Source organism: Arachis stenosperma, chromosome 4 (genome assembly GCF_014773155.1).
Source record: "Arachis stenosperma cultivar V10309 chromosome 4, arast.V10309.gnm1.PFL2, whole genome shotgun sequence".
In the NCBI taxonomy this organism is placed as follows: Eukaryota; Viridiplantae; Streptophyta; class Magnoliopsida; order Fabales; family Fabaceae; genus Arachis; species Arachis stenosperma.
Window position 1 is genome coordinate 104,209,434 of NC_080380.1, and position 23,701 is coordinate 104,233,134.

Sequence of the window (23,701 nt, forward strand, 5' to 3'; positions counted from 1 at the left end):
TGCAACCAAATTTAGATCCCAATTCCATGAAGGGAGATATCATAGGTTCATGGAGACAAAGAATGTCATTTATGAGAAAGGCCTTGAGTTGAGAGACAGGGAATACCCCATCATGAGGCAAATCACTAAAGAAAGAAGGTGGGAACTTTTATGTGCTCCTCTTGTTGACATAAGTGCAGTCATGATCAGGGAGTTTTATGCAAATGCTGTAAAAGAAAACAAAGATAGTGTCCCTTATACAAGTTATGTCAGAGGAGTTGAAGTTTTAGCCCAGCTGCCATCACAAGGGCCCTCAAGTTGAGAACCATAACTTATGCAGAGCCCAGTTATGAAACCAGATTGCAGATGGAAAACAATCCTGATGAGATCTTTCAGGGGTTATGTGTGGAGAATACAGATTGGGAAAGAGATTCAAAGGGAGTTCCAAGTCACTTGAGGAGGATAAATCTCACTCCTGTGGCCAAGGGATGGTATGAAATAGTGAGGAGATCTATCCTTCCTACTGGAAACGCCTCTTGGGTCACAATCAAACGAGCACTCTTGACATACTGCATCTTACATGGAGGTGAGATCAACCTCGCACAACTCATAGCCGAGAGTATTCAAGAGATGGCCAATAGCACAAGCAAATCAAGTGGTCTTGGACATCCGAGCACCATCCTCAGGCTATGTGACAAAGCTGGAGTAATCTTTGAAGATGAGGACACAGAAAAAGTGAAAAAAGGGAAAGGGATCACTAAGAAGAGTATGGAAGGAATAACTGAAGAAGATGATCCAGAGGGGGTGGTAGCTCCCAGACAAAGGAGATCACAAAGAGAGGAAGGACGAAATCAAGCTCATGATGCCATAGACATGAGCCAGCTACACAGAGCAATAGAAGAGCTATCTCAACAACTCATGCAGACTCAACAAGAGCATAATCAGGGGCGCCAAGAGAAATATCCAGAGCCCCATCCAGGGTTTATGGAGCAATATCTGAAAGATAAAGAGGAGAGAGAAGCTTGGCAGCGTCAAATGGAGGAGAAGCAAGAGAGATGGCAACAACAAATGATAACTCAGCAGCAAGAATTTCAAGCACAGATTCTTGAAGGACAAAAAGAGCAATACAAAGAATTCAAAGAATCATATGATAAGCTGTATTTTAGTCAAGCTAAAGCAGGGGAATACAGTCACAACTTGTATCAATGGAAGAATATTCATCACACCGGGAGAAGTGAGATATGCACAAAGAATGGAGAATGATGAAAACATGCAAGCAAGGTTGGAGTACTTGACCCATAATTTGCCAACACTCAATCCTCAGATCAAGCCATTTGAGCAATGCCCTGAATTTGAAGCCAAGCAACAAGCAAGGTCTCGTCATTATACGGAGGCAACTTTTAAAAGATTGGAAGATGTTGGGCTCTCAGGACTCTTAGATTCTGTCTGGGGTAGAAGATGTCCTGGTGAAGAGATCCGAGATTATTCCAAGCTACGGAAGAGAAAGAAGAAAAAGGGAGAATCAAGCAGCAGCCACGACCAATAGAAGGTGGCAAAGTTCTTTCATTCCCCTTCTTTCACTCTTCTAATAAGGAGAAGCATGTCTGAAACATGATATGCCTCCACTGTTTATTTCCTTTTTATTTCTTTTTCTTGTACTTTCTGTTGTTCAATAAGTAGCTAGAGAAATGATTTGCATAATGCTTATCATTCATCACTTAGCTTTAATTTTGTTTTGTTTCCCATATGCTTGAATAAAAGAGATTTGGTTTGAATTGAAAAGTGAAATATCCAATGTTGCATAAGTAGAATGGAAGTTAATGGTGGTATATATGTTTGATTTAATGCATAACTCATGAAATAATTGCTGCATAATATCATTCTCATTCAAGTGTGAGTTAGCTTGCTGTTATAAAGACCTTTATCAATAAATAAAAAGCCCTTGAGAACAAAAACAGAAAGAAAAGGAAGAAGAAAAAGCCAAAGTGGCAAGAAAAGCAAAAAAAAATAAAGGTTGGACACCAATAGCTTGGACCCTAGGACATATGCCTGTGGTGTTCATGTACTAAGATATGCTTGGATGAGTAAATTCTAAGGGGTATTTTAAAACCCGGTCACTTAGATCAACTGATTTGGGATGGCCAATTGAAAGTCCACAATAAAGAGCAACTTAGCTACAGAACATTTAGTTATCCAAAGAGATGCTGGGCATCAATGATCCTAGGAAGAATTAGTGAGCCATGTGTCTGTGGTGGAAAGATGTTGAGTAAAAGAAAGAAAAAAATAAAGCCAAAGGCTATTACTGCAACATTAGACACCAAACCTCTAAAAGGATAAGCTTGTTAAGCATTATAAGAAAGAAAAGTTAGCAAGGGAGTGATTAAAGAGTAAGTCTTATAACAGCAAGTTTAGCAAACCTTTGATGAAAAATGCATACTATGTAACAGCAAACAATAACTTGAGTTATCATTGTCTGCATGAAGACCCCAAAAACCAAGTTCTGCTATATGCCTAATAAGGATATGTGTTCTTTTCTTGTTCATTTCAATTTCTCTCAGTTTTGATGCTTGCTTGGGGACAAGCAAGATTTAAGTTTGGTGTTGTGATGACTAGTCATCATATACCCATTTTTCAAGCTAATTTCACTTGTTTTATTAGCATTTATGCACTTTCTTGCATCCTAAGTAAGTGATTTGGAGTGAAAATGCATAACTTCTTTAAATCAAACAACCACCATGAAATTAATGTTAACTCATGAGGTTTAAGCTAAATTTAATTGAATTTTAATTGATTTATAAGCTTCTTGAATTTAGTGATACTTTGAGTGGTTGTTTTGGTTTATTGTAGGTGAAGAAAAGAAAAAAAGGAAAAGCGTGGCCTAAGGAAGTGTGGCCCAAGGAGAAGAAAATGTGGTCAAAGAGAGAAGAAGTGTGGCGCACAAAATGAGGAAGGCAAGCATTGCCCTCCACAAGGGCACACTGCCCTCTAGGAGGGCAACATAAGGGAACAAAGCTTGCTAGGCAACTCTGCCCTGCCCACGACAAGGGCAGAGCACAAAATGGTGCCTTGGATTAAAGGAAGGAAAAACCTTGCCCTGCCCTCCACAAGGGCAGTATCAGGCTCTCCAAAAGGAAAAATTCAAAGAAAAAGTTCACCATTGCATGCCACAAGAGTCGAACACGGAACAAGGAAGAAGCAAGGAACTAGGCTTGATTAGGGTGCCAAGAAAGCCAAGGAAAATGAGTAGCGTGCGTTCCAGCCATGTCTCGAACGCGGGACTTCAGTTTGGAAACATTGCCCTGCCCTCCGCGAGGGCAGGGCAGCATTTTGTTGTGGCACGGCCAGCGCACCAATCTGGCGCACCAAAGCATCATTCGGCAGCACCAGCAGCGCACCAAGGCACCAATCTGGCGCACCAAACTTTTCTGCCCTGCCCTCCGCGAGGGCAGGGCAGCATCCTACAGCGCACACCAACGCACCACGCCCGCACCATAGCCGCACGCACCAAATCCTGCCCTGCCCTCCACAAGGGCAGGGCAGCCTCCTGGAAGCAATCCTTCATGGGCTAAAATTGGATTAAAAATCCAATAAAATTCATTTCTTCACCAAATCAAAAGCCCATCCAAATTCCAAGATCCAAGAATAGAAAGTGTATAAATAGGAGTTAGTTTGATGTAATTAGGACTTTTACTTTTACTTTTTACTTTCACCTTTTACTTGACTTTTGAATTTGGCACTTTCTTTGGAGCTTTGAATTCTGCAACTTTTCTTTGAGAAACTTGACCGAGAATTAGGGAGGAGAATTGATCTCTCTTCTTCCTCGTTCTTGCTTGGGAACTTTTACTTTTCTTGTTTTGAGTTTTGGGTGTAAAGAATTGAGGAAATTCTGTCTCAATCTCCACTCAAGAGCTCTTTAATTTCTCTTCTGCATAATTGAATCCATTTACATTCCCTTTACTGCTTCTTCTTCAATTTCTTGTTAATTGCTCTGTGAGCTTGGATCTGGGAAGGCAATTGAGATCTAGGCTTTGCTACCTAGTCTCTGGAGTCCTGAGATCCCAATTTACTTTTGGTTCTTCTATGAACCTTTGCTGCACTTAATTTCCTTATTGTTTGAATTCTAATTGCTTCTAATTCAATTTCTGCTCTATTGATTGTTGTAATTCACATTCTCTTGCTTAAATTCTGAAATCCCTATCCTCAAATCCCTTTTACATTCAAGCAATTTATATTCCTTGCAATTTAAGTTACTGCAATTTACATTTCTTGCACTTTAAGTTTTAGTCATTTACTTTCTTGTTCTTTAAGATTCAGTCCTTTTACTTTCAGTTTCTTTTAATTTCTGCAATTCTACCCTTCCCCCTTTACATTTACTGTTATTTACTTCCTGTTAAACACAAATCACTCAACCAATACTTGATTCGCTTGACTAAATCAACCACTAAACTAAAATTGCTCAATCCTTCAATCCCTGTGGGATCGACCTCACTCATGTGAGTTATTATTACTTGATGCGACCCGGTACACTTGCCGGTGAGTTTTGTGTCGGATCGTTTTCCGCACATCAATTATATTATATTCATATGTCGTGTCTCATATATACTTGTTTGGTAAATTAATGTTATTATATTCATATGTGGTATCTCTGTTGGTTTGATGGTATTATAATCTTGTTTGCTCAGTTGAAGTAATTATATTCATGTTAGGATGGTCTGTCTAATTAAATTGTATATAGGTGAGCCACGTACTCCAGATGAAACAGGAAAAGGCTACAATCTCAGGGTTGATCCACCCCGTCGTAGTGCTAATCGATTCACTCCATCTGTGTTCAGAAAGGTCGCCAAGAAATGCAAGAATTTTGTAAAAGATGTAAAGTGGGCAATCAGAAAGTAGATGTTGTGTTGTACATTTTGTATGTATCAATTAACTTTTCTATGTATCAGTTAACTTTTCTATGTATAAATTAACTGTTTTATGTAAACTTACTATGTATGGTACTTGGAGAAGTTATAATGTTTCAAATGTGGTTAATTTACTGGACATAAACTAAAGTTGCATATGTCATAGAGTAGATTGATATAAGTTACAATGTTTCAAATAGCATATTAATATATATAATTCTACTGAGCATAATAATATATAATTCTACTGAGCATTATGATCGGCAAGTGCACCAGCTGACCGACGACATCTACTACGGCTATGTCCATCAGCCCCACATTGCCTACATCGCCGTGGAGGACGCAACATTCGCGTCTCCATCTCGTTCAGGAAGCACGTCATCCTGGGGCTACCTTTGGTCACGCGTTTTAGGTACAGATTCGGTACGAATCGCGACCCGTTGTAAGCAGGTCATGTAGTAGGATTTTCCAGTGGTCTAAACCTAGCTCGGTAAACCCGTCGAACTTGGTCCATCTTATACACATCATGCACATACACTTGTCAGTCCAGTCGTTGATTTGCACAACATGCAAACACATGTCAACACGAAATCCGGTCCACCTGGAACTCGCCATAGTCACACTGATGCCGACGGAGGTCGACGGCATACTCCAGTCCAATTGGCATCTCACGCACTTCAAATACCTCATTCTGCCTATCAAAGCAACTAACCTGGATGTTTCCTTACGCAAGTTGGTTTGCATGCAATTTCGAGGTCACAAGCTCCGAAAATACATGGCCAGCATTAATCCGAGCCTTTGCCTCGGCTTTTTTTCGGGTGAACAGTTCGTTAAGCCTGTAGAATGTTGCTTTGACAAGTGTAGTGATTGGGAGGTTGCGTGCACCGTTCAGCACGGAGTTGATGCATTCGACTAGGTTTGTCGTCATGTGACCCCATCGGTAACCACCATCAAATGCCAATGCATATTGTTCGCGAGAAATTCGGTTTAACCAGTTAGTGTAAGCCTCACCCCGTTCTCGTAAATGCTGGTAACGCACTTCGTACTCACGCACCGTCTTCGAAAATCCTGCACAATAACAAAAAACAAACAAAACAGGGGATGACAAACACTGAATGAAGGAAACTCTGTTAATAACAAACTTCGAATTACTCAATGTTACCTATATTGACGACAAGCTTTTGCAGGTACAATGCCTTGAATTTTCTCAGGAAGTTCGACTCAATATGCCTAATGCAAAATATGTGGAAAGCTTTAGGAGACGACCAAGTTCCGTTACTGCGAGCCACAACTGCATTGATGGATTCATGCCGGTTGGATATCAGTCCCACACCATCCCGAGTCACAACATGTCGCAGGTTACTAAGAAAAAAGTGCCACGCATCAGAAGTCTCTTCCTCCACAATAGCAAATGCAATTGGGACGATATTGTTGTTGTCATTCTGTGAAACTGCCACTAACAGATAATCCTTATACTTTTCGTACGAGTGAGTCTCTTCCACCTGCACAACTGGCTTACAATGTCTGAATGCTCTAATACAGGGGTAATAACTCCAAAAGACTCGATGCAATACCCGAATATCACTGACCAAGTCATTGCCTTGATATGCAGGCATAGTCTCAAAATGGACGACAGCTGATGGCTCCTTATGACACATGGTCTCAAACCATATAGGCAACGCTTCGTACGATGCTTCCCAACCTCCAAATATTTTTTCTACTGCCTTTTGCTTAGCCAACCATGCTTTTCGATAACTGACGGTGTAGTTTAACTTCGATTGCACTTCTGCACTAACTGATTTTACCTTTAATGAGGGGTCAGCCTCAACCAACGGCTTTATTGCTTCTGCAATTGTGTTCGAATCCAACTTCGAATGATCCTGAGAAATGGTAGCTCTGGTACAGGTGTGACTACCATTATACCTCCTTATAACCCAACAATACTTCCTGCTGATCATACTAACCCTGATAAGCCAATTACACCCTGACCCATACTATGTACACTTTGCATAAAATGTCAACGGCTCCGATTCATACACCCGGTAGTCTACACTTCTTCAAATGGTATACTCTTTCATCGCCTTAATAACAGCTTCCCTGGAACTGAATTCCATGCCGACAGCAAATTCACTATCTGCGACAATAGGAATTTCTGCCGCGACGGCAACCATACGAAAAAAACTTAATACACGTATATTTAATAACCGAAATTAAAGGTAAATCAATACTCACTACATCAATTATGATATAAATAAACTTTACATCAGGTTTTATCTCAGTCTAAACAAAATAAAAAAATAAACACATAATTACCTAAATATTTAACTACATACTAATTTATATTTAACTAAACCAATAACTAACCAAAAAAAATATTATCTTAAACTTACCTAAATAAACACAATAAACAAATGTTAATTGAGTATATTTTCACATGTCACCTAACTATTACGTCCATCGATCAACATAAATTATTACAAAATTCTAATCCTTTTTATAAATATAGGCAATTACGTACCTGCACTTATATATTTTGGAAACTCTGGAACATGCATGGCTTCCAAATCCAACACTCGCATGAAAGATGGCTCCTCAAACGAAACTTCGTTCGCAAGTGCATTTGCCACGTCTGTCACATTTGGAGCCACAGTGCCGTCACCTTGATCTTCATCTATGTCTGAACCAACAATTTCGTAATTGCTTTCGAACTCTTCTTTACTGTCACTATTGTACTCTTCTCGTATAATATTCCGGTCGACCTCAGATTGTTCGAATTCAATGTACAACTCGATGAACGAGATTCGGACACGACTTTCAATATAAATTGAAAACAACTCTTGCATACTCGCTTCATCTGTTACATATTTGGTTTCAAATTGGACGAATCCACCAAACACCGGTATGGGATATCTGTATAAAATACATGTATTTTCCTTGACATCTCAGAATCTATCTTCCCATAAATCACACCTTTGAGCTCTTCAAATGAGATTGTGAAAGGAATAACATCTAACGGATTTTCACAAATAAATTTCACTCCTTGAGAGGTTTGTAACAAAATCTGACAAAAATAATACACTTTTAAAAGAACTCTATCATCCATTTCTCTCACTTACCTAAATAAAAACAGAAACTTCACAACCAAAATTTTTTACTTCATATCAAAGAAGAAAGAACACGGGTAGAAGAAAGGAGAAGAAGAAGCCGAGCAAGAAGAACACGGGATCTGAAAACTTCTTTACGAGTTACACACTTATATATATATAACTCGGACCCCGCGATTACTTTCAGCTGATTCAAAAATATATTATAATGCTCAACTTGGACCATGTGACTTGATATACAAATTTCTTAAAAAAAAATTAAATATACACACAACACAGACGGTCCGATTTGCTTTGTCAAAGATTCAAATTTTCTCTACCTTCAAATCGGACCCTCCGATTTGATCATCACTGTTTCTCTACAAAGAACTCGCATAGTCTGAGTTCTTCACACTGCAACACAGCAAAAGCTGTCCCACACATTGATCTAGCACCCCAGCAACCCATAACCACGCACAACACAAACGTGGTTTCCATAACCAAAAAAATGAGCCGCAACAACACGACTATATCATATTTAGGTGTCTCGATACTCGTGATATGCCTTTAATGAGATTTTATGCATAGTATCTCATGTTATGCATTTTGATAAACATATTACCCTTTACATAATTCAGTAAATATTAAATTGATTTAATTTAAATATTAAAAAAAAAGGCCTCAATCAATAGTTCAGTAACTTGTTATTTATATGCCTAGCCTAGAAAATGCTATATACGGAGGTCTAGATACCATTGTATATCCTGGCATCAGATTTAAGCTACAAGCAACATTATGGTCTAATTTTATGAAAAAGTAGTCCAACTTTGTCATATGGCATAATCAACCTGTGGCAGGAAAATAGAAAACAGAAGATGGATCAATTTACAATATCCTGCTGATTCTTGGATCGATGATTGAGATTTTGGTAGACTCTAGATCTAGTAGCGCCTCATCAAGAGTCAGCCTGCGGTTTTTCCATATAGTCTCAGCCAACTTCTTTAGCTTCTCTCCTTCGCTCTTGCGATTTTCTTGGACATTGAGTATTTCTGCATAGCCACCTACAAGATATATGATTAAATGATTATCAGCATGCTTGCAACGAAACTAATTTGATGGGCGCAAGCTTAAAAATAATTGCCTGACATTCATGTAGTCCAACTATTGTGATATGCACAAAACAAGACCTGATTAATTTAATTCACACATCACAAAGAACTGAATCTGAACCCATGCACTCATCGTCTATACCATGCAAAATCTTAGGCAGGCAGATATTGCTATATGCATGCCATTTGATAAGAGAAGAGTGCCTTTAGTCCTTTACACACACTAATGATCAGTATTTTAAAAGGATTTTGGGCTGGCCACCATTGACGGGACACTGACACTGTTACAAAATCACAGTGGCAACACCATGGCAGTCCGCACTGTGATTGGCGGATATGGCGGTCTGGGTTTTTTTTTTTTTTTTAACATTTGAGGGTTATTTACTTATTTTGGTCACCTAGAAAATCCTTTTTGCTGCTGAAGGAACTGCCTACAGCATCGCGGCCGCATGCCGAACTCCAACTCCTCTGTCGTTCTCTCTGCAGCTTGAGGAAGAACCAAAGAAGTTGTCGCAGCATCTCCGCCACAGCATCATCATCGCCAGCGGTTGGTCCTCCTCCACTCCAGGTGATTTCCTTTTCCAACTCTTCCCTCTCTTTTCTAGACTATGTTCCGTTACGGAAGATTTTCCCCTTTTTTTATAATCTTTCTCTTCTTATCAGTTAATTGGTAAATTCATTGTGAAATTTCCAGGGTTGCGTATAAAAAACTCAATTTTCTTGTATTAATTTCCAATTTGTCATTACTTGATAAGCTTGTCCATCAAAGATTATAGCATGTAATAGAAGAGTAGATTGAAGAATTTGTCATACCTCGTGCAATAGCTGCTATATCACTTCTTTCTACCACTGGTGCAGAACCTACAAGGAGGATTTTCTGCTCAATATCTGTTCTCATTATGAGCAAGAGTATATTGAGTATGGACAAGTCAACCCCGAAATGGCACATAGATCATTACCTTCAGACTCAGTTTCTGTAACCTTCAAGATATCTATCACTTTTCTGTAGAGACCCTGTCAATATTTTTCAGTATAATTACTAGGCAGCCAAGGGTAGTTAAGCAGTGTGAAACAATTCCATCAGAAAATACATTGTTTAATTTGCAGACACTAGTCAGGAAAACAACTTCTAATAGAAAACTTGTAGCCCAGTTATTAAATAAGTTTTTTAGAGAAAACAGTGTCACATGCACAAAAGAGAAAGACAGATCAAAATTCTTATCCACAGTCTACATACGTGCACGAGCAATTTGAAAATTGATTAACTTAAGAAAACCAGAGCAAATATTTCAGTGTGAATGTTTTACAGCACCGCATTCTGACAATGAAAGCTAAATTAAGAGTCAAGACCTGTCGAAGCATCCTAGTTATTGTATCACTGTTTATTTTTTATAAAGAAAAGAGATGATGATAAAAAAAATATAATTAAGAATGTATCAATTGGAGAGTTCTAAGTTTAACCTCTTGAACCAACAGAGAGCTTGTACGCTCCTCCATTGCTCTACGCCTGTACATGAGGGCTATGCTTGTTAAGACAACGCCCACCTTGGGATGCTTTTCACCTTTACAAATTGATAAAGCCAGGAGATTTTAGTAACATAACATGCCATTATCGGGATCTGTAAAAAGTGCTAACTAAATTTTTATATTGAGTTTAGGTAATGAATCAAACTAATATAGAAGTCACCATAGGTTTCCTCTGCCAATGTTAATGCCTGTGTCAAAGCCTTCTCTGCATTACCATAGTTCCTAAACCAACAATTATTACTGATATATCATATTTCTCAACATAAAAAGGAAGTTTGTGGTATAACTAAGGAAAACCAAATGAAAAGCATACCCCTGATATGTTTCAAGCTGCCCTAGAGCACACAGTGCCCCCATCATTAAACCCTCCAAGTTCATGTTACAAGCTCCTAAATATGGATTGCCAAATTTTTTTATGTCGGAAGCTCCTTTTAGGACACTCGTGTAAACCTCTTTCGCCATTGAATAGTTTTGCCCAAGGTATAGGAATTCTCCATATGATAGAGCAGCAGTACCTATATAACCAACTGTTAATTTGGAGGTATAAGAATGCCTTCTACAAACCAGATAAGACGAATCATACCGTTGCTGAGCTGGAGAGATTTGTCAAAAAAAGGGACAGCTGCACCAAGAACATAATAAGCACTCATCAAGAATCACAAAAACGAACCAATACACCATAACACCATTAGCACACAACTACCTGATTCGATACTTCCCTTGACAAGCTCAATCAGCCCCTTCAGTGCTTTAGCACGAAGAATTAGAGCCTTAAAATCATCATCATCATCATCTGTTTTCTGTTTCTGGACAACCTCTACACATTTATCAGCAATTGCAGACGCCTTATCATCCTGTATAGCAAAACTTCATCTGAATAAACATGAACGGGACCAACACAGAACTCGAAAGAAAATATTTTTCAAGGATTTCAGATACTAACCTGCCCCAACTCTAGATAAAGACCAGCCTCAGCCTCAAGGGCAGCAACTACAATAATAAACCAAAATTCACATGAAATTACTAATATTAATAATTAAAAAAAAAAAAAGAAACTACCAAGAAAAAGTGAAATTACCTCTAACACCCAAGTAAGCATTGGTTAATTCGTGAATACTCTGTAGCTTCTCCAATGCAATATCATACTCTCCCCTGAAAAAAGAAAAGAAAAGGTTTAAACTATACAAAACTCTCAATGAATTCAAACTAACTAACCAACCACCAAAACTGGAGCTCCCACATTTGTAAGTAAGAGACCAAAATCCGAACTTAAATGAAAAATAATGGTTAACAAATAAATAAATGATAAGAACCTTTCATATTCCAAGGTGGACATAGCAAGCAAAGCAATCCCTTTAGAATTCTCATTTTTGGGGTCTTTGCCTTCAGTTAACTCAATCGTAAGGCAGTGCTTCAACACAAGCAAACCTAGTCCGTACGACCCAACTATTGACGAACCAAAAAGAAAAAAAGACGTTAACTTCAATCATTAATAGAATCAATAAAGATAGTCTCGGGGTGTAAACCCTAAAAATGGCATTTTTGTTTTCAGTTTTTGGATTAATTACATGATTTGTCGGTCCTAGCTTGGTTTAAAGCGTAATTGATCATATTAATAGCATCGGGATTGGCCATGGACTTGTCGAGCTCCAAGCCATTGCCGTATGACCTAAACGACGTCGCAGCAAGAGGTGTGAGTGAAACGGGAGATGGTTTTGCAGTGAGAGACGCAAGAAATGATGCGGTGGAAGAAACAGAAGAAGAAGCAGCTCTTGAGGATAACCTCGATGATGCTATGCGAAACATGATGGTGATTGTGAAGAAGAGTTGTGTTCAGAACGAGTAGCGTGTGAGACTCTGAGTGAAGTGTGACTCGGGGTTTTTGTGAGGTTTTTGGTTAAGAATGTTCCTCAAACTAGTTCGGTTTTAGGACGCGTTTGGTTCGGCGTTTAGATCATGAAAAGTACTGAGTGTGTTGAATGCTTTAATTTTTTGTTTGATTAGTTTTTTGGTTTTTGGCGTTTGGAATATAGAAAGTAATTCAAGTTTTTCGAATGCTTTAATTTTTGGTTTGAATTTTTTTAGAGGCTATGGATTCCTTACTACTATTTTTATGTAGGAGTATGATTAATCATCATTAAAATAATTATAAAATATATTTCATTTTTTTGAAAAAATTAATAATTAGATATTGATCCCTCTAATTTTTGTTATTTACACTTTTTTCTTTTTTCTTTTAGTTTTAGTTTCTTAGAAGAGAAGCATGTCTGTTAGGATTTTTCATCCAATTTTAATCACTGTCATTTTCTCATCCTTTTCTTCTGCTATATCTCTCGTTCGCCTATTCTTGTTGCCGCAACACGTCTCAGATGCTGCTGCGCCCTGCTTTCGCCGCCACGCAACCTGCTTCCGCTGCTACCGAGCAAGACTCTGCCTCAATGCTTGGAGGTTAGTTAATCATTATGCATTTTTAATTCATCATTTCGTATGTTTACTTTTTTGTTTTTTGCTCGGTTACTTCTTCAATCTCTTTGACCTTCTCTCTGACTTTGACTTCCACATACACGCACTTTCTATGTTGTAAATGGTTAACACACGTTGTGGTTATTGTTGGTGGTGATAATGGTGGTGTTTCTCATGTCAACTCTCTCTACTTGCTACTATATTTATTAGTTTTCGGTGTTTTATTGGCTTAATCATATGGTAGTTGTAACCTCGGCAGAGTAACACGGAACAAAAATCATGTTTCATTCGGTGAGTGTTCAACAAGAACATGGTCTTGTCCATGATTTTGTATCCCATATTGGTCAATTTGCCTTTGGCTCTAATAATTGCACTTTAGCTTTATCAAATTACTTGCACTTCAATGTCACAAAGCACAGTGTGTGTTCTGCTGCTTCTCTTAGCTTGAAACTTGGAGGCAGAGGGGATTCGAATTTGAATTTCAAGAGATTTGTTAATGATTTTAATACAACTATTAAGTTCCACACTCAGAAATTGTCAGTTAGATTTGATTCTTCCAGCCTTCATTCTAAGAATAATAGTGATGATATTATTGTGCTACTTAATAGTTATGAGAAATGTTATTCTAGGGATAATAGTGATTTCAACACAGCTATTAGGTTGACTAGTGTTCTTGCTGAGTTTGGCCGGTGTATAGCTCGTCCGTCGATGAATGTCTTCAAACTTCTCGTCGGGATGAGTTATATGTCGGCAAGGAGAGAACAAGGGGGTGGGTACCTGCAAAAGACACTCCGACGCTCAAGTCAGTAAGTGTTTAAGAGGTATATAATAATTCTATGAATATAGAATGTAAGACATGAAATAAAAGTTATCATGTGTTATATTTTGTTTATAATAATTCTATGAATATAGAATGTCTTATTGAGATTAGATATAGAAGGTTTTTTTTATAGGCATAAAATTGATTAATAGAATTGATGTTATGACCGTTTGGTCATTAAGATAGAAATGATGGTCATTAAGTCGGTAATGAAGGTGTCAGTTACAAGCAAAAGAATGAATGACAGTTAACGCCGAGTTATAACTCATAATGCATAATAAAGACTGAGTTATAAGGTGACGGATCACAGTCCCCAAGCTTTGTCCGCCGATCATATGATCCAGGCTAAGCTTAGAAAATAAAATGAGTTATAACTCGGTTAAAAGATGAGTGAATAATGATATGGTGAGCCCCCAAGCTTAGTCGGGTTATTATGTCGGCACTTATTCAAAAAATAATTGAGTGATAAGAGTCGTTCAATCAAGATAGTTGTGTGGGGGATACTTTCCGCTTAAGAACAATTTTAGCATTTGATTGTATATGAACTGAAAAGTTCAGAGATAGATATCCATTGACGGAATCGATTGTATGATCCGAGGATATAATGGTTAATTGTCTTGGAAATTTTTCCAACCCACAACAACTTATTGATAAATTTCTCGCTCAAAGCAATTAGTTATTGAATATTTACAATTTATAGTGAAGGTTTGACATGAATAAGATAAATTGAGAAAATGAATAGGTATAAAGTTGCAACATATATTGAATAATATATATTGTAAAAGTAAAATAGTTCAAAGTAAAAAAAAAATATATATATACCTTGAAAGTTGATAATTGTAGAGAAAAAGACCACATATATGAATGTCATACATGCCAAATGTGAATATCTGAATTTTGTTTTGTAGGACATGCTTTAATTTGATAATAAAGCAATAAGATAACAGTTATTGAATTATACATTTAGTATAATGTTTCTAGCAGTTACAGTATGACGAGGGATATTCTTCGTGCAATAATAATAAATTGCCTGTTTAATTTTTTACATTAAACAAATAGTAACATAAAATTTAATAGCATAAAGTGAATAGTGTAACAGTTATATACAATTGATATATAATTAATTTTTTGATAGAATCCAATTTTAAGATTTAAACTCATTATTATTGTCATTTAATTGTATAAATGAAATTATTAAGCAATAGAATATAATACATAATGAAATAAAAATGCAATTGACATGGTTGTTATATGTCATTATTGTATAGAACATATATTGAGGTTTGAATATAACTAATAAATCAGTAAGTATTAGTTACTCAAAATATAAATGTAAAAGTATGTTGAATAAAATATATAATTTTACTTGTGTAAATAGAAAATTTTGAAAAAAATAAGCAAATTTGATAAGTGAATTTGTGCTCGGATTGATTGAAAACCGAGTTTTTTTTCGGATTGATTGAAAGCTGAGTTTATTCTCAAATTGGTTCATTAATCGATTATGAGATGTGGAATATTATGATATGTAAAAATGAAGGAATTTGAATGTATAAAGTAAATATTTTATAAAAAGTTACGATAGATTAAAATTTGATAAAAGGTATTAAAAATCTTAAACAAGATTGTTGAGATTGGTTCAAAAATTTGAATATAAATCAAGTTTTATGAACCTAAGGGGAGTGGGAATGATTTTACTCGTCCCCACAGACGGCGCCAATTGTTCTTGCTGAGTTTGGCCGGTGTATAGCTCGTCCGTCGATGAATGTCTTCAAACTTCTCGTCGGGATGAGTTATACGTCGGCAAGGAGAGAACAAGGGGGTAGGTACCTGCAAAAGACACTCCGACGCTCAAGTCAGTAAGTGTTTAAGAGGTATATAATAATTCTATGAATATAGAATGTAAGACATGAAATAAAAGTTATCATGTGTTATATTTTGTTTATAATAATTCTATGAATATAGAATGTCTTATTGAGATTAGATATAGAAGGTTCTTTTTATAGGCATAAAATTGATTAATAGAATTGATGTTATGACCGTTTAGTCATTAAGATAGAAATGATGGTCATTAAGTCGGTAATGAAGGTGTCAGTTACAAGCAAAAGAATGAATGATAGTTAACGTCGAGTTATAACTCATAATGCATAATAAAGACTGAGTTATAAGGTGACGGATCAACTAGTATGTAAGATAATACAAAGAAAAATATTGGTCTTCTAATATTTCTCAAAATGAAAATTTATAAATAAAATAATTCTTCTGTTTTGTTTTATAAATTAGAAAAACGAATAGCCACTAGTATTTTTGTGTCTGGTGCGTTCTAAAACTGGTATGTTAAGTAGTTATGCCAAAAATAAATGATGATGATAATGGTATTGATGTTAATGTATATGGCTTTTGGCCCTATGATGGCGCGACTAGTAGTTTGATCATGGCCTTGACATTTGTTTTCAGTCTATGGAGTATGTAGTGATAAAATTATGATTCTTCCTTAGCTTATTTTGCTCTGTACTACATTATTATGATTATTGCTATTGCTTTGTTCTCACAAATATAAAAATATTTTGGATGGCTCTGGTATGTCAATTCAAGTGATTCTTGGGTCATTATAGTGTCACAATCATTCACACTAGACTGCAGCATGGCCATCACGACTTCATACACAGTTATGAATTATGATGGGAGCGTTTTCTTGTTTAAGTTGGGGGTCTTAGGAAATTACCAATTGCAAGTTGCAATGTGAGTTTGTGAGGTGTTAGATTTGGGTGGCTACTTTAATTTTCTATATACATCAAATGTGTTTCATTGAGAAGAACGATTCTTTTTGTTAAGTATTTCTATTTTTTCTTCTCAATGAATCAATTGATATTTCAGCCTTTATTATTATTGTTATAAATTCAATTCGAATGTCAAAGTATCTCCCACTTTTTCTACCCATTGGCTGAAAAATGTAATTAAGTCTAATCAGGGAATTAATTTTTGGGAGTAAATTTCTAGCATATACGAAAATAATTATATATAAATTTTTATCTTAATTTATCTTTTTCATTTAATTTATAAAAAAAAAGGAAAAAAAGTGAACACTACTTTTGGAATAAAGGAAGTTTAATTTATTCAACAGAGCAACAAATGTGCTAAACCCAAGAGGAGTATAGTATGCATAGATATGCATATTTATGTTTTTTATGATTGGACATGCGAGGTTATTACTACGTCCAAGACTGAGTAGCTTCTATATGCAGAAGCAAAGACACATACATATATTTATTATTATAAGAATTAAAGTAAAACAGATATAGTAATTAAATCAAATATGCATGCTTATATATAGATGCATGCAATTCAATCAACATATGTGTGTTTAATTTCTAATTATTACGTGGTGGGCACTGGAAGTTTTGGAGAGAGGTTTTACCACAGGCGTTGAGCAATGGGGTGAAGTTAATTGTAATGTCTAAGTGGAGTAGTTCCAATAAGCTAGCCATAATGTCGATGCAAAGGCAAACTTGTAATACGTCAATATCAACAAGACGATTCAAGTGGGTGTAGCATTGTAAAACTTTTGGAAGTAAATTAATAGCATAGTAAAACTCCAAACCTTAGTTAGTTGTTAGTAGTAATGGCTTTTAGAGTGCTGGTTACGGTTGTCTATGTGCAAAATTTGCATTTTGTCTTTTGTTCAAACTTTATTTTGTGTGGGAAAAGAGAGGCTAGTTGTTATTTTTTTATTTTTTAATTCTTAATAGTTAATTATATATAAGCAGAGAAGGTGGAAGGCACGTATGTTGCACAACTTGAAAGGATTGCCTAGTTGTCCAAAGTGAACGCAGTGAAGGGCTAGGAAAGGGGGCTACAATCAATCAACTCAAAGAAAGCAGTGTGTTTAAAATAGGGTCATTTCATCGAAGGACATATGCACTTCTAATCTTGCGAGCAATCTGTTTCTATGGATTGGGGAGCAATCTGTTTCTATGGATTGGGGTGGCAGCTAAGCAAATTTTGCGAGGTTCTCAAAGGGGAAATAATGTGTTCTTCGGTGGCCGTGAGCGACGAAAAATTTGTGACATGGGATCAAAAACATAGATAGATTGATAGATAGAGAATATATACTCTATTATTTTTTTGTCCTTGCACTCACCGCACGCATAGCTGGCATTGCCAATTGTTCTTGTGTTTCTATTTTTATTCTTCTAGTTCCACTATTAGATTTTGGATTCATGCTTCTTCATTTTTCCCCTTAATACAATAAATGAAACTCGTGTCCAATTCCATGATTCCTAAGATTGACACTATTGGATTAGGGTTTTAATTTTAAAAGATTGCGATTTGTGATGGTTGGTACTCGGTGTGCAGACGATATCAAGTTTAATGGTTCTACTTCTATCGTTACTATTTGGTCTCTATTTTAAAATTATTTGTTTTTATCATGTTTGGCAATTTATATACAAACTTAATGTTCATTTTGAATTGTGTATTGGTGTTTAAGAAGTTATGGGTCAGAAATTTTCTAATGAATGGGTTAATAGCGAGCATATGTCATATGATCAATATGAGCAGGAGGAAGAAAAACATGAGGAAGTTGACGTGGATTATATGGATGAGGACAACACAAATGTGGAACCAATGTTCGATTATCACGGCTTTGATGAAGGGTATAACATTGACTCACTCGAAGACATTGGGACGATTGAATTTTGAAACATCAGGGACGAAGATACATGTCATTTTCACTTTTCTGATGTCAACATTGCATTTGAGTTCTACAATAGATATGCAAAGACAAAAGACTTTAGTGCTCGGAAGAACAGGACTAGGAAGAATGGAGCACGGAATTGTGATACACAACTCCGATACAACTAACCAACAAGTGCACTGGGTCGTCCAAGTAATACCTTACGTGAGTAAGGGTCGATCCCACGGAGATTGTCGGCTTGAAGCAAGCTATGGTCATCCTGTAAATCTCAGTTGGGCGGATTCAGAATGTTATGAGAGTTTAAATAATTAAAAGATAAATAAAACTTAAAATAAGATAAGGATACTTATGCAATTCATTGGTGGAAATTTCAGATAAGCGTATGGAGATGCTTTGTTGCTCCTGAACTTCTGCTTTCCTATTGCCTTCATCCAATCATTCATACTCCTTTTCATGGCAAGCTGTATGTTGGGAGATCACCGTTGTCAATGGCTACCGTCCGTCCTCTCAGTGAAAATGGTTCGGCTACGGGTTATGTAGGGCTAATCATCTGTTGGTTCTCACTTATGTTGGAATAAGTCCAAGGATCCTTTTGCGCACTGTCACTGCGCCCAACAGTCATGAGTTTGAAGCTCGTCACAGTCATCCCATCCCAGATCCTACTCGGAATACCATAGACAAGGTTTAGACTTTCCATATCTCAAGAATGCTGCCAATTGGTTCTAGTTTATACCACGATGACTCTGATTTCATGGAATTGAAAGGCTCTGTTGTCAGGAGAGGCAATCATGCGTCGTGAACCAGAACCCAAGAGATACATGATGCGTGAGCATCTTTCCTATCTTTTCCTAGTGAATTTTCATCTAATTTGTTGAGTTTAATAAAGAATTAATTATCTTTTAGACAATATGGATGCTACTTTGAGTCTTTTGCAATTTTATTTATTTTAGGTATTATTCGGCTGGATTTGATGGAGTTTCTGTAGCACAAGAACCAAAGGAGATCGCAGTGAGGAGCGGCGCGTACGCGTCACTGACGCGTGCGCGTGATTTGAAGCTTCCCATGGCGACGCGTACGCGTGACTGACGCGTACACGTGATTTGAAGAATTGCACAGCAACATGTACGCGCGACCGACGCGTCCGCGTGACTTGCGAAAAAAACCATCGACGCGTACGCATGATATGCGCCACGTGCAGAAAATGCAGAAAACGCTGGGGGTAATTTCTGCGCCCCATTTTAGCACCCAAGTTAGGCGCGGATCCAGTGAAGCCAAGTGGTCCCCGCGTTACAAGACGCGGAGTAGTTAGTTAATTCTGATTGTATGGATTGATTCATTTGATCTTTCTAATTTAATTCATGTTTTGATTTATATTTCAATAATTGTTTTCGTTCTTTATTTTATGAATTTGGGTGGAATGGAAGTATGACCCTCTTTCTATTTGAGTTCTTGTAAAACTTGAAAAAGCTCTTTACTTGAACAATAGTTTGAAAACATATTATCCTGAATTTCTAATTGTTTGTATTTAACGGGATACATGACATATAATCCTCTTAATTTTGGATAATTAGGATTCTTGTGGCATATAAACTAGAATCTGATAATCACCTTCTAATTGGAATTAATTGACCAAGAAATTGGTAGTTAATGAATTTTAGAGGAGACTAGGAAGGTCTAAGGAATTAGGGTCTAGTCACATATAGTTCGCCATGAATTAAATCTTGCATGATTAAAATAGTTAGTAAGAAAAATCAATCCGGAAAAATAGATAACTCTGAAGCCTTAACTGTTTTCTCAATATTTTATTCCCAACTTATTTATTTGTCTATCCTTTTGATATTCCGAGTTTGAACTTAAACCTTTTGAATATCTCAAAACCCTTTTCAGCTTGCCTAACTAAGCCAATCAATCAATCATTGTTGCTTGATCCATCAATCTTTGTGGAATCGACCCTTACTCACGTAAGGCATTACTTGATACGACCCGGTGCACTTGAACAAAGAGCCATCCTCTTTTTACACTTATCAAGAACCATCATCTCCTTCTTATTCATATCAAGAGCCACAATCTCCTTATTCATCTCAAATACCATCAGATCTTGAGCTCCTCATGAAAGAATTCTGATGAGCGGATAATTTATACGCTTTTTGGCAATGTTTTTAGGTAGTTTTTAGTAAGTTCAAGCTACTTTTAGGGATGTTTTCATTAGTTTTTATGTTAAATTCACATTTCTGGACTTTACTATGAGTTTGTGTGTTTTTCTGTGATTTCAGGTAATTTCTGACTGAAATTGAGGGACTTGAGCAAAACTCTGAAAACAGGCTGACAAAAGGACTGCTGATGCTGTTGGAATCTGACCTCCCTGCACTTAAAATGGATTTTCTGGAGCTACAGAACTCCAAATAGCGCGCTCTCAACGGCGTTTAAAAGTAGACATCTAGAGCTTTCCAGCAATATATAATAGTCCATACTTCATTCGGAAATTGACGACGTAACTTGGCGTTGAACGCCAAGTACATGCTGCTGTCTGGAGTTAAACGCCAGAAAAACGTCATGATCCGGAGTTGAACGCCCAAAACACGTCATAACTCGGAGTTCAACTCCAAGAGAAGCCTCAGCTCGTGGATTGATCAAGCTCAGCCCAAGCATACACCAAGTGGGCCCCGAAAGTGGATTTATGCATCAATTACTTACTCATGTAAACCTTAGGAGCTAGTTTATTATAAATAGAACATTTAACTATTGTATTAGACATCTTTTGACAGTTTAATCTCTTGACTGTTTAGCCTTTGATTATTTCGGTCTCTTGATCACTCAGGGGGCTGGCCATTCGGCCATGCCTGAACCTTTTACTTATGTATTTTCAACGGTGGAGTTTCTGCACACCATAGATTAAGGGTGTGGAGCTCTACTATACCTCAAGTATTAATGCAATTCTATTTTCTTCCATTCAATTCAACTTGTTCTTATTCCAAGATATTCATTCGCACCCAAGAACATGATGAATGTGATGATTATGTGACGCTCATCATCATTCTCACCTATGAACGCGCGTGATTGACAACCACCTTCGTTCTACATGCAACCGAGCTTGAATGTGTATCTCTTAGATTCCCCAACAGAATCTTCGTGGTATAAGCTAGATAGATGGCGGCATTCATGAGGATCCAGAAAGTCTCACCTTGTCTGTGGTATTCCGAGTAGGATCCTGGGAATCCGGAAAGTCTAACCTTGTCTGTGGTATTCCGAGTAGGATTCCGGTAATAAATGACTGTGACGTGCTTCAGACTCGCAAGTGCTGGGCGTTAGTGACAGACGCAAAAGAATCAAGGGATTCTATTCCAGTAGGAGCGGGAACCAACCAGTGATTAGCCATGCTGTGACAGAGCGCGTGAGCGTAGTTTTCACTGTGAGGATGGGACGTAGCCTTCGGCCAGTGTGATGCCTCCAGACGATTAGCCATGCGAGTGACAGCGCAGAGGACCATTTTCCAGAGAGGATACAAAGTAGCCATCGTCGAACGGTGAACCCCTATACACAGCTTGCCATGGAAAGGAGTAAGAAGGATTGAGTTGAAGGAATAGGAAAGTAGGCGTTCTTGAGCCATACAGTATCTCCATTCGCTTATCTGAAATTCCTACCAATGAATCTGCATAAGTATTCTATCCTTTTTATTATTTCTATTTTATTATTAATTTTCGAAACCATAAACCAATTTAATCTGCCTAACTGAGATTTACAAGGTGACCATAGCTTGCTTCATACCAACAATCTCTGTGGGATCGACCCTTACTCGCGTAAGCTTTATTACTTAGACGACCCAGTACACTTGCTGGTTAGTTGAACGGAGTTGTGAATTCAACCGGTGCCATAATAATGATTTCATACAAATACAAAGAATATGGATCACAATTTCGTCCACCAAGTTTTTGGCGCCGTTGCTGGGGATTATTCGAGTATGGACAACTGACGGTTCATCTTGTTGCTCAGATTAGGTAATTTTCTTTTCAAAAATCTTTTTTTACTATTTTTCTTTTCTTTTTCATTTTTTTTCCAAAAATATTTTCGAAAAAAAATTAATAAAAATACAAAAAAATTAGAAAATCATAAAAAACTAAAAATATTTTGTGTTTCTTGTTTGAGTCTTGAGTCAATTTTTAAGTTTGGTGTCAATTGCATGCTTTAAAAATTTTTCTTGCATTTTTCGAAAATCCCATGCATTCATAGTGTTCTTCATGATCTTCAAGTTGTTCTTGATAAGTCTTCTTGTTTGATCTTGATGTTTTCTTGTTTTGTGTCTTTTCTTGTTTTTCATGTGCATCTTTGCATTCATATTTTCCAAGCATTAAAAATTTCTAAGTTTGGTGTCTTGCATGTTTTCTTTGCATCAAAAATTTTTCAAAATTATGTTCTTGATGTTCATCATGATCTTCAAAGTGTTCTTGGTGTTCATCTTGACATTCATAGCATTCTTGCATGCATTCATTGTTTTGATTTAAAAAATTTCATGCATTGAGTATTTTTGTTGTTTTTCTCTCTCATAATTAAAAATTCAAAAATAAAAAAATATCTTTTCCTTATTTCCCTCCGATTTTTGAAATTTTGGGTTGACTTGGTCAAAAAATTAGTTGTTTCTTACAAGTCAAGTCAAAATTTCAATTTTAAAAATCTTATCTTTTCAAAATCTTTTTCAAAAATTATATCTTTTTCATTTTTTTTATTTTTCGAAAATTTCAAAAATCTTTTTCAAAATATTTTCAAAATCTTTTTCTTATCTTTATATCAAAATTTTCGAAAATTAGCTAACAATTAATGTGATTGGTTCAAAAATTTGAAGTTTGTTACTTTCTTGTTAAGAAAGGTTCAATCTTTAAGTTCTAGAATCTTATCTTGTAGTTTCTTGTTAGTTAAGTCATTTTAAAAATTAGATCTTTTTATCTTTTATCTTATCTTTTTCAAAAATATTATCTTTTTCAAAAGTTGATTTCAAAACATCTCATCTAACTTCTTATCTTCTTATCTTTTTCAAATTTGATTTCAAATCTTTCTCAATCAACTAACTAACTTTTTGTTTGTTTCTTATCTTTTTCAAAACCACCTAACTACTTTTCCCTCTCTAATTTTTG

The 23,701-nt window shown here is 36.5% G+C and overlaps 2 protein-coding genes across 2 annotated transcripts; both read right to left on the reverse strand.

Moving 5' to 3' along the window:
* Window positions 1-5,604: 5,604 nt before the first annotated feature.
* On the reverse strand, window positions 5,605-8,431 carry LOC130975267 (uncharacterized). Its single transcript, XM_057900083.1, has 5 exons — window positions 8,337-8,431; window positions 7,399-7,790; window positions 6,951-7,032; window positions 6,043-6,845; window positions 5,605-5,948 (listed from the first exon to the last, which is right to left on the reverse strand). Exons 1-5 carry the CDS (start codon window positions 8,429-8,431, stop codon window positions 5,605-5,607), a joined length of 1,716 nt encoding a protein of 571 aa, XP_057756066.1.
* Window positions 8,432-8,631: 200 nt separating this feature from the next.
* On the reverse strand, window positions 8,632-12,543 carry LOC130977128 (uncharacterized). The gene is made up of 12 exons (XM_057902150.1): window positions 12,168-12,543; window positions 11,913-12,045; window positions 11,678-11,751; window positions 11,543-11,589; window positions 11,303-11,453; window positions 11,183-11,221; window positions 10,913-11,114; window positions 10,760-10,821; window positions 10,534-10,634; window positions 10,032-10,086; window positions 9,886-9,933; window positions 8,632-9,024 (listed from the first exon to the last, which is right to left on the reverse strand). The coding sequence occupies exons 1-12, from the start codon at window positions 12,403-12,405 to the stop codon at window positions 8,849-8,851; spliced, it is 1,326 nt and encodes a 441-aa protein (XP_057758133.1). The 5' UTR covers window positions 12,406-12,543; the 3' UTR covers window positions 8,632-8,848.
* Between the last annotated feature and the right edge of the window lie 11,158 nt (window positions 12,544-23,701).